We start from the raw sequence: 12,173 nt of genomic DNA, 5'->3' as shown, positions 1-12,173 counted from the left end.
TACATTTATCATCTGTGACCCAGACAGCAAAACTGAAATCTGTCCTTGCCCCCAAGTCATGGTGATGATGGGGCACCCAATCAAGTATGAACACGGTGGCTCCAGCCAGATCCAGAAGGAAACGAAAAGAAAGAAAAAACCTTTATAGGCTTGATGAGGAGAAAATTCCAATTGTTTTCATTTTGATGAGGTATTGCACTTGGAAACCATTCAGAAAGGTGCTGCAGCACTGTGGACACCCTCAACCCCCACCTACACCCCCAGCCTCATTTCTTGCCTGATTTTTGGCTGCAACTCAGAGTAATTCCTGAGATGCTCGTTCTGGATCCCAGACATGGCGGCCTCATGTGTGCGAAAACGACGACAGAAATAAAAGAAAGGGAGGATGAAAAAATGACTCCAGTTGTTCTGGGACAACTAACATCTAAATCCAACGGGACTGGTGAGCCAAGGCCAAAATTACATCGTTATATTTTTGAGGGGAAAACCTGGTTTATATCACTAAAAACACATTGCAATGGAGAGAATGGGCTTCAGGACCACAGTGATTATGTTTAATGGTTCTTACATATGCTGGGAGGCCAATTAATTTAAACCACATGTCAAAGGCGTTCATGTGTTTATTAGCAAATTCTATGTGATCATTGCTTTGAGCTCAGTCCACTGAGTGTGTCCATTAGGGGAAGAACATTACAAGGTATTACTGTCCGATCTAGTTGAATGAAAATTCATGACACATACCACTGAACAATTCCAAAAAGTACAACTTTGCACTGAAGAATTATCTGACCTTTTCACTAATAAGTTGTGACATGTATAATAGGTTTTTGCCACAGTGTTATCAGCATTATTTCTATTGTACTACCAAACAGAGGAAAATGAGCAGTCAGACCCAATCAATGGCAAAAATATGTGAAGTGGACAATACAGGCACATACTGTGATGATCCACTGTTGAAATAAGTTGTTGCAAGTGTGCAATGACCGGTTTGTAAACTAAATCATTCGGAACTTCTGACTTAAATTGAAGACAATTAGAAAGTCTCCAATACAAAAGTGAATGGTTTATGTCAAGGCTAGCAAGGACAGTTTTTTTGGTTTTTTTGTTAAGGAATATTCCCTTTCTAGAGCAGTAAGTAGAGCGCAGACAGTGGTTGACAGCAGTGTAGAAGAATTTGCTGAGATTTTAAATTTGTTTTTTATTACGGAGAAGTGGAAATGAGAACATTTAAGGTTCTGTGTGACACCTATGTAATGCCTTTCAACTCGCCCTGACTAGAAGGATGGGGAGCTTCATGACGAAGGTGTAAAGTGGATTCAGCCTTGTAATACTGAGAACTGACTCAGGAAAACCCAAAACCCTGCAGAAAAATGAAGAATCAATATTATTGTTGAAGGTACTGTATTTGATTAGCCAATGCATGTGTCTGTGTCTGGTAGTTTGCCCATGCCATCGGCTTCATGGCAGGCTTAGGTTAAGGCACCACACAACAGGGGTGGAGTGCATGTTCTCAACTGTGCTCCTTCATTTCACAATCAAAAGAAGGATTTCCTGTCTCGGTATTGCAACTGAGCCAAGCAAAATGTGTCTGCCCCAGTTTCCCTTTTTCCTAGAATCCCAACATGCTACTGTGCCATTCTTACAGAGTGCATTAAGTTCATGCATGCAAATAGGTAACAGAGCGACCTCTGCCAAGTGACCTCACCTACCTCAACAAATTTGAAGATTTGTTCATGATTGTCTTAATTAACTTCATCATCGTCCTGCGCTGCATTCCTTGGGAACTCAGCCAGGCATTAGAATGTGCTGGAATGTGTGTGAATGACAGGATTGACTTGTAGAGCACACGGGATTAAATGAGGCAAAATTTATTTCACAGTTGACTACAGTCAAGAGTTTGACCTGACTGTTTGTGATATGATTAATATTGTGGGATGAAAACCTCGGGAAAGAAGATTTTGTACATTTATTTCCAAGTACTGACTTTTATTAGGGACCTGATCTTGCCAAAACAATGATTCTATGATCTTTCAAAAGATAAGAAAGTAAGAATGTTAAATACAGCCTTATGTGTGCAAACCTAGCAAACTAGAGGATGACAAGTTTAAACTGTAATATCCAGTGTAGGGTAGATTCCTCTGTTGCTGGGCAGTATAGTGGTTGTAATTTATGGCATTGTATGAATTAGCAATTGTTTACATACCTTACCAATATACAACTCAGTCAAGAGCTGTAGAGATACAGTAGAGAACTCCTTCTATTGTGGCTACATTTTTTACTTTGATTCTAATTTTATAACACAACAGATAATTATCCACAACTTCTTCTCTTTAAAAGGGAAAAAGAAAAGCCATAGCACACAACAATTTGTGACACCAATAACTGTTTGTGTGCAAAATTATGCTGCTGGACAGTGGATGCAAGCGTCAGTGAAACAGTGAAAACAAGTGATTCAGACATCACTTTAAGAGGTATATTCTTGAGGCCCCGTGTGTCAAAAAAGTAAATGAAATGACAAGCGATGGAGCAACATTACAGATAGAGTACGGTTAATCTATCCAAGGACACGGTCTTGCTACAAACAGTTGAGAAAGATCGGTTCAGGTCAATGCTTGCAACACTGGATTACATATACAGTATGTCCTGAAGGAAAGAAAACACTTTGGCCAAACTTTTCTGTATCTTGAAGGGAAACATTAATGCACATTAAAATTTGGACCGTTATATTGTTAAATTGAGAACCAAGAGAACTGTGATACATTAACAGCTATTTGGCTTAAAGGATAACATATTGTGCAGTACATATTGTAAGTACAAAGTATTAGAGTTGGGAAAAGAATACATTTCTTAATAATTCTATACTTCTATATTTTAGGTACTCCTCACCGAAGAACAAATCACAAGCTTACTGTAATACTGCAATATACTTTGAAACAAATAGAACCTTATGTATTACTATGATACAAAATTTTGGTCATGTTGTCCAGAACAACTGGTACAAAGAAAGAAAAGTGAAAGACGCTTTCAATGTGTTGAAGAAGTGAAAATAAAGCATCAATAAACCACTGTCTGCTACTCACTCAAGCAAATAATAAGCTTGACTCCAGATAAATACAGTGTGCTGAATTTTCTGCAGCTGTGGTTTCAGCAAAATGGCTCTGAGTACATTAACAGGGTGATAACGTACATGCACTCACAGGAATCCTGACAGTGATCTGAATTTATCACCACTTCACTTTCGACTTGAGTGCGGTTCAACTGTAAGACTCACTCACAGTAAGCCAGGAATGCAGCCAGTCATTAGCAGAACGGAAATACGGATATGTGAGGTACTTGGTCCAGGAGTGATATGCTGACACCTCCTGTCAGTCGCAACTTGTACCTGGAATCTAGAATCGTTGAGATTATGATATAAATTATTTCCCTGCCAAAATCTATAGGTCTCACATGGGTTATTGATGGGCGGAAATTTGGGTCCCGTTTGTGTTACAAATACGTTGGCATGTGGCCGCTTCTATCTGCCACACATACCAACTTACTGAGGTACAGTAATTACTGTACAAAGACTAGATAACTTTCCTTTCCTTCAGTTGGAAGGAGGCAGGGTAATAATTGAGGGTTATAGATAAATAGCAACAGTAATAACTCTTGCTCGGTAAGACAGTTTTACTTCAAGTCACACCACTTCCTTACAATTCCCCCTCCCTCATGGCTGCAATCCAGTGTCGTCTTTTAAAGTTCGGGAAGTCATCTACAGTATATGGAGAATATCACATCGTCTACGTTTCAAAAAGTGCATATCTGAATTTGAAGAATACTAATTACAGTATATCAACAAAATGGTTTTTACAAGCCCGATTTCTTACTGTTTTACTTGGCACATCGACATCCCTAATAACTCCCAAATCATCCAAAGCAACTCAATTATTGAGAAATTTCATAATGACAATTCAGGTTCCAGAGTTTTCAAATTTGTGTTTATGCAACAAAAATGAAGAACAATGTGTGAAAAGCTCAGACGTTTAGATTAAAAATCATTTTCAACACAACATATGTGTATGGGAGTGTTATGGTTTCCCAGATTCCCGTGTTTTTAATTTTGATTAAATGACGTATTTCACCAGACACAAGCTGACACAAGACACAGGTGGAAAGGACTGTGCTCCTTGCTTGTTTACTTTAGCATCATGTTGTGTGGAAAGAGGAAGTGGAAATGTTTATCAACAGTTTAGCTGGAGATCATTTATTTGATACTTTGCCTGAGGGTTAATACTAGCAATACCTGCAATATAGAAAAAAAATGTCATTCATGCATTTATCTACAAATTACAGTCTACAGTGGAAAATGTAAACTGGCTTGAAACTGTTAATTTTATAGTGTATCTGGGTTACTGGGCTCACAAATAATGGCTGAATAGCAGGGATGTTAGGAAAGTTTGAGTGAGAACTTGTTTTGTTATTGGATCAAATCAAAGCAGTGACAGATTTTTCCCTAGTGCCTCCCATGTTAATGACATTTGTTACAATACTTTTTGTGATTTGAAACAGTTCATGTTTTTACTTCATTTACAACGAGCCGGTGAGTAATGTGACATTTCTACAATTTGCTCTGTGGTTGTTTAATAACTGGTCTTTGACTAAATAATTAAATGCATAGGATTTCATCTAACAGTTTACGATACATGTTAATCGCATGCCAGATATCACCAGCCGGGAGCCCGACTAGTGCACATGGTACGGGACACGCTGCAAAAAGAAGGCCAACAGACAGACACCTACGGCAAGACAGCCAACCGTCGGCTTGGTATGTTCACAGACCGTGAACATTCTGGATCTGAGTGCAGCACAGCAAATACATCAGGAAATCCTAAGAGAAACTCTCTCTATCAACAGTTGACATTTACAGTCTTCTGCACCACAGTATCTATTAAAATAAAATCAGTTTGCTGTATTAACATATATCCAAAACCAATGTCACAGAAGAGGAGGGTTGGTCTGGTCTTTAAGGAACGCTCCCATACTGCAACTCAGAGTAGCAGTGCAGTGAAGCAAACACTGTGGTTCCTGGCGCCCTTACATCTCCCATTATCAGACATGTGACAGCTGGCCGGCTATCCGTCACCTATTTTCCTCAGCATGTTGGAGGGTAAGGGAAGAAAATAAAAATTTAAACGAGAAACATCCATCTCAGTCTTGCACCCACCTCAACTACACTTTACCATCTCTTTCTACACGTCTCAGTGACCCTTCTTTGAAGCTGTGTAAACTGTGCACTATAGCCCACAGACGCCAATGTCTTAACAGTGAAGAAGACCTGATTCTAAACTTTGTGTGTTTTTCTACCTTGGGTGCAATTTTATCAATGGAAACTCAAAGGGAAGTGAAAAGACAACTTGGAAAGAAAAAAGGGGCTTGGAACATCTGTGGACCCAGTACAGTATATTTGGCTAAACATGACAAAATTATAAACAGGGGTTAAAGATAACCATCAACTAAGAGAAACCACAACTAGGTAGTGGAACAAATACTTCATACAATGACTCTATTCAAAAAAGCTAAGTATGTGATAATATCACATAGCAGAGTTGACAGTTATGAGTACAATGTCAAAAAGGAACAAAAAGGAATTGAACTGCAGTGTGCATGTCACTGCAATTTAATTTGCATTGCATGTGAAAATCATGCCAAATGCAATATACTATTGGTTCTATTTCACTAAAGTATAACTGAAATTAACTGATATGACATCTGAAAGTGGCAGCAAAATGACATCTGACATATTTAGTATAGGACATAAATGTAGTTTTTTTGCTTTGGCTCTCTATTGACATTATGCTATTTATGAATTTTCACTTTACTGTAATCCTTGCAAGGCCAAAAGTAGTTTAAATACTTGGAAGGAGAACAAAATCTTCATGAGTCCAGCCTAGGCTGCAGGAATTTTATAAATTTTATGTGGGAACTGGACATGTTCTCAATTAGTTGTGTTGCTAAATCTAACAAAACACTTACAAAAATGCAGTTTGGTTTGGATAAGCTTATTGATGCAAAAGGCCTAAAGGTGCAATGCTTAAAAAGGGGCACTGAAACTAATAGAACACAGGACACAATGTTTTCCTGCCAGACGTTTTTGATTAAATTGACAATGTGTTTGATCACAATTTAATTGTATTACATCTTGCTTCATCAACTATAAGATTTATTTAAAACATATTTTTCCTACTGATCTGCTCATGTTGTTTGTACACCCACAGTGGAAGCTCAGCATTGAATGTATTACTGTAGAATGGGAAGGTGAGATTGCCTGGTATAAGGTATGAAAGCCCAGTCTTTATGTTTACAGCTGTGTTGCTGTTGTGGTTGTCAGAAAATTTCTGTTGACTTGTTAAAAAAATATCAGGTCCTGTAACGGATGTTGTCACTGTGGTGCTGGGTACTGTAGTTGTCAATCATGAATAAGTCTGATACATGGCGCAGCAGCAATTGTGGACAGATGTGTCTGTAAGTTGGTAGTTTTGATTTGTTGTTTTTCCATTAGTGAAAAGCTCAGTGTATCTGATAAAACTTTTAATAATGCAGTCAAATATTTTTTGAGCTGGTAATCAGTGTGTTGTAATGGAAACACTCCATTACATTTACTTTTACATTTACATTTACTAATTCTTGATCCCTGCTACAAGTTAATTACTTTAGCAAGAAAAATGTGGAAAATGAATTAACTAAAAGCTATTTTACATAGTGTTGCATTTAATATTAAATCTTTAGGATTGCCATGAGATTGTAAAGCAACTTTAGAGTTGACTTGCCATTTCATTTCTTAGCTACAGGGGCTTTTGGATAAATGTAGTGTTTTTCCTTACCGGAGTGGTACAGTTTACAGCAGATAGTGTGTGCTCATACTTATCAAGTACATTGGAAGGGGGCCATGTGGTACTCTGACCACCCCAAAGTCAGTACTCAGACTGGCCACCCCTATAAAAATTGCCTGGCTCCACCACTGCATTAGTGACAGGTCGAGATGAAAACATTCCTAACAGGAGCCATTTCAGATTGCTGCTCCTGGCAGATCACAGCCTGGGGAAGGCTGCGTGCAGAGAGGCTGGAATGAATCATATGAGTTAATGTGCTTCTTTGTTGAACACTTAACAGTGGTTGAGTGCAGACCAAGGATCTAACGGCTGTTTACTGTATCTACAACCAAAGAGTAAGTTACAAGGGTAAGATTTTTAGACAAGAATGATACACACAATGCTGAGGGAAACAGCACTCTTCACATTAATTACTATGTAGATGGTGATAGGTAGACCTGTTGGCCAATATTATTGGTTATCGCATTCTCACAACAAAGACTGACTTTACAGCAAAGTTATGATGTAAAACTGTGAATTGCTGGCATTGTCCAATCTTCTAACACTTTCCCATGATGTGTGCCAGAGCAAGAGATGAATAAATGGAATAACAATCCTTTCACAATAGCAAACTTTGGTGCTTGTAACCAAAAGGCTCCTACCCAAACGAGTACAGAGTGAGGTCACCTCACTCCAAATTATACCAAGCCATTCAACATCAACAAATCGAAATGCCTCTGTGGTTCCAGTGTTGAAGTAGCTGCTGAAACTAAAGAAAAACCTTTCTGAAGAAAAACTGTTTCTTGCTCAGACAGTTCTTGAAATAATCTAGTTGTTTGATTGCAAAGTGTTTAGTGAGCAATGAAATGACTGAATCACGTTATGCTGTGGTTTCCAATCACCCTTGCCACAAGAAGTGTCTACGACAAGCACTACAAATTAAGCCTGAAGCACCACTTTCTCGGGGAGACGAGACAATCAGTTCTGGTGTCTACCGACAATGCTGGATAGTGCTGCAATTAATCACTGTTGTGTTACGACAGTCAAGGCTGCATGGCTGCATCCAGACTGCATGGCTTTCGTTTCACTTCATCTTCAGCCAAATGAGTGTCACTTAGTATTAAGTTCCTCTGCAGTCTTCTAGCTGAACATGGCAAATGCCAAATCAGGCAAACCAACTTCCAGCAATATTAAAGAAAACATCACACGACCTCTTTACGTTTTTATCATCTGAGGGAACAAAGCAACTAAACTCTGAACATCAGAAACACACCCTTTGCAGTGTCTATCATAAAAAGCTAATGACTTTGGCCGTAGTGCTTTAGTTGGTTGTTAAAAGTTTATAAAAGAATACAACAAATGTCAACTGATAGATGGGATACTCTGTAGAGTCGAAGAAATGTGCACAGACTATATGAGCTTTTCACTTATTTTAATTAGGTCAATGAAGAATGAGCCTGTTTAAATTCCCAAGTTGAGGGGTTACTTCAAAGAATCTTATCAACGAATCCAGGCCTGGGTTTGATTCAGTTATAAAATGCAGCTATAGAAAATAGAGGCCACTGGGCCCAAGCTGCCTCAACACAAATTTTTTTGTATAAGAATAACATTCAACCCTCTGTATCCATGTAACAGATGTTGTTTGTTTGTAGGATGTAAAGCAAGTCTGCTTCCTTCAACCTATGAGGGAGAAACAACAAACATACAATACTTTCACATGGTCATGGGGTAACATGATGGAGCATATTTATTAACAAATTCCTTCCCAGATGTTTCCTCTAGGACCATAATTCATTTGAACGTGTCAATGGAAAACATTCATACAGGCATGGAACTTATAGTACAAGAGTGACTTCTACAAGCATTCAAGATGTGTTCTAGCAAAGGCATTAAATTTGTGCACTGGGTGTTAATAAGTTTATGTTACAGACCATCCGACCAAGTTAAAGGTGCTTTTTTCATGTTACAGTGCACAGATGGAACTAGTTTGACTGCCACAGAATAGTTTGATACTGATGAATTCAACACTCACTTGAGATCAAAGTAATGCTGCTAAGCCAGTCTTGATGTTTGCTGGCTCCTTTACCTGCTATATATTTTGCTTGAATGCATCTTGAAATCTCAACTGGAATATGGCTGGCACAGAGAAGAAAAGGATCAATAGACTACAAAAGGGCAAAGACATTTTTGAGCGATTCAATCTATGACTTGGTCTGACTTAATAGGCTTTGTCAACATGATCGAATGAGTAGAAGCCAACAAAACATGTCCAGCTTTACATGGACAAAATATTTTTATATGAATGTCACAACGTAACCATAGTAAAACTGACAAGACACGTGCATAAATGAAGATGGGGGACATGCGTAAACATCTGTGACTTTATGCAAATAATCAAATAAATGGACTGGACTCCAGTATACCCAGCCCCAGATGCTAAATATGTTTTCCAGTTGGGGGCTCAATAATTCAGAGAAAATCAGCCAAAACACAGACAAAGAATTAAATCAAAGCAGTGAGAAAAGGGAGAAAAAGTAAACTCACAGGCTGAATGAGAGTGGGAGGAAAGACATGCTCACAAACTCCCTCTCTCCAACTGTCTGAAACAGATAAGCTCCAACTTTAAAGTGCACTTTAAACAGACCCACTGAAACTACATGTTTCTGCTTCAATAGATTCTGGGCAGAAAAGTTTAAGACTTTAAGGCTTCATGAGAAGAATCGGTCAAAGCTGTCAAGAAGAGACTCAGATACAGTCTGTCCAGCTGGAAGTCCATCAGGAATGAATTTAAACTATGGCATTTTGCTAAGTGGGAAAGCGGGACTGGCTAGAATCTTATCTTCTTGACATGTTAAAGAACAAGCATTCACACATACACTATATACTTAGCTGCGTGTCCAGCACCTATTTAAATTACATATCCATGAGACCCTAGTACAGAGAAACACAATAATTTATGTTTTTTTCCCCGGATTGTACACTGAGATGATGTGATAGTATTAATGAAATGTACTGTATATCAAGTAACATTATTATAAAGCTGTGTTCCTGGGTAATCTCTTATGGTTTAAAGCAGTGGGACACATAAATGTAAACAGTGGTAAAAAAGCAAATGTCACGCAAAGTCAACTACATTTCTGTTTATTTTAATGTTTTCATCAACAGCAGCATGATGATTCAGGAATTCAGTGTTTAGAAGCTCAGACTAAGTAATGTTTAATTTTCATATCTGCAGCATAAGGTCTTTATATTATCAGTTCATTTACTTCACCAAAACCAAAATATGTGTTCAAGTTTTAGCTGTGATCAAGAAAAAAGAAGCGACAAATGCTTGGATTAAAAAAGGATGGACTAAAAACATTATATATATATATATATATATATATATATATATATATATATATATATATATATATATATATATATATATATATATATATATATATATATATATATATATATATATAAATAACAGTTTTATTTCCTATAAATTTACTCTGAAACACATGAATAATATATAGCTTATATGTTATTTAGACAAAATATTTCCATTGAACAAATTTTAATTAATATTGATGTCTCTCTGCTAAGTATCAGCAAAATGTTTAATTTCTTAAGATGATTAGTTTATGCTTCAAAGGGTCAAAGAAGCACAGATCAAAAAACTGCACCTGTTCTAAATCTGAGATTGCTGCAGCAATGATCATGGCTGAGTTTCCCTGTAGCACACACTTACCTCCTTGAAGAGAGGGCTGAATCAGTGCTAAGAGGAAGAGTCCACAGAAGAGCAACAGAATGTTTCTGTTAGCCATCTCGCTCCAAAATGCACCACCCCTCTCTGGATCAGCTGGTTTTATTCTCTTCTAGCTAATTACCACTAACCCAAAGCCTTAAAGGGTGGGGGGAAAGGTAAAAAAAGCAAAAGATATGAGACTGGGTAATTACGATAGGGCAGAGACCCTGGTTCAATGGATCACTTTGCGTTTTCCTGCTCTGTGTCTGGTGTTGCTGTTTTTATTCTGGTCACTTCTGCCAATAGTACAGGCGCTACTGCCAGCAAGGAAAAAGGGAGAGAGGGGGAAAGAGACATACAGAGACAGAAAGAGAGTGAGACACAACCCACAACACACACACACACACACACACACACACACACACATACACACACACACACATACATACACACACAATCCAGAGGGAATTGAACTGTCTGCCAAGCATTTGCATGAGAACGTAGTTATCTGTAAGAGTCAAGAGACTGAGGAATAGCAAATCATAAACCCAGATAATTACCTGTTCTCTCTGGCTCTAATGTTCAGGTTGCTTTTTAAAACAAGCTTAAACATTAGTTTTTCACTGTTTCTCGTAGACAAGTGATCCAGAAAGACTGAGGTAAAAGGAAAAGAACTCAGACATGGGTCCCCAAAACATCAGAATAAAAACATGTAGAAGGAACTTGCTGCAGGAATAAGCTGGAATAACACCTGTAATTCCCCCATGGGAGTTACTGAACTTCTTTCACTTGAAATAGCAGGGCACCGTGCCCGACAATCCATGTGAGGAAAGCAGTCACAGTGTAAAGAAATGAGATAACTGTTGGCATCATGGTAACATTGAGCAGAGAACACAAGAAACAGCAGCCTGCTAGTCTGAAAAGCCTCTCATCAACATAATTGGGATTGTCGGTCATGTAACAGAGATCAGAGATATAGCAAGAAGCAACCTCAGTCTAATCTCAGTTTTAGAGGGATTTAGTGACTGGAGTTGAGTAAAAAGGTGCTGGTGGACTTCACCTCTGGACCAACCTTCATTATGAACTATTACTTACTTAATAATTTCCTATTGTGCATTTAATCTTAATTGGCATATTTGCCAAGAACCTGGTGTTATAATGTGCTTTCTGAAGTGTTTGAGACTGGTGAGGAAAAAAAATGGTACGAAAAGTCTCAATGAAAGTAAACCTTCTTCACTGACCAGTTATATTAATAAAAAAATCACCGTATTACAACCCAGTAAACTCAGATGTTGTGTCGATTTAAAAAAAAATAAAAGATTTGCATTGGAGCTAACAGGACACATCCTCTCCAGACACCTGTTTACTGATTCATCTTGGCTCAACATGTCAAGCCATTACTTAGGAAACACCTCACACCTGACAAGGCTGTCATCCGTCTTTTTGTTCTGCCTTTGAATACATTTTTGGGATTTCAAGTAGAAGAGGTTAAGCAGAGGTACTTTTTACTGGCAAGGGCTGCAGCCAAACTCATTACTCTTTCAGACACAAACCTGACAGACTGGGCTGTTGCACGCATGCTAATGGGTTCT

General features: G+C 38.2%; 1 protein-coding gene across 10 annotated transcripts in view; it reads right to left on the bottom strand.

Moving 5' to 3' along the window:
• The window catches only part of elna (elastin a), a 48,217-nt gene extending 37,326 nt beyond the window's left edge, over nucleotides 1-10,891 (bottom strand). For 6 of the 10 annotated variants that reach the window (XM_067506486.1, XM_067506490.1, XM_067506491.1 and 3 more), the window contains exon 1: nucleotides 10,585-10,891. In XM_067506486.1, coding sequence (XP_067362587.1) covers nucleotides 10,585-10,660 — 76 coding nt within the window. In that variant the 5' untranslated portion in view covers nucleotides 10,661-10,891. The remainder of the gene's footprint in view (nucleotides 1-10,584) is intronic. The other 4 variants (XM_067506483.1, XM_067506488.1, XM_067506487.1 and 1 more) reach the window with 1 other exon arrangement.
• Between the last annotated feature and the right edge of the window lie 1,282 nt (nucleotides 10,892-12,173).

Source organism: Channa argus, chromosome 6 (genome assembly GCF_033026475.1).
Source record: "Channa argus isolate prfri chromosome 6, Channa argus male v1.0, whole genome shotgun sequence".
In the NCBI taxonomy this organism is placed as follows: domain Eukaryota; kingdom Metazoa; phylum Chordata; class Actinopteri; order Anabantiformes; family Channidae; genus Channa; species Channa argus.
Note: the sequence above shows the minus strand (reverse complement) of the source record. Positions and strands in the feature narration are given on the sequence as shown.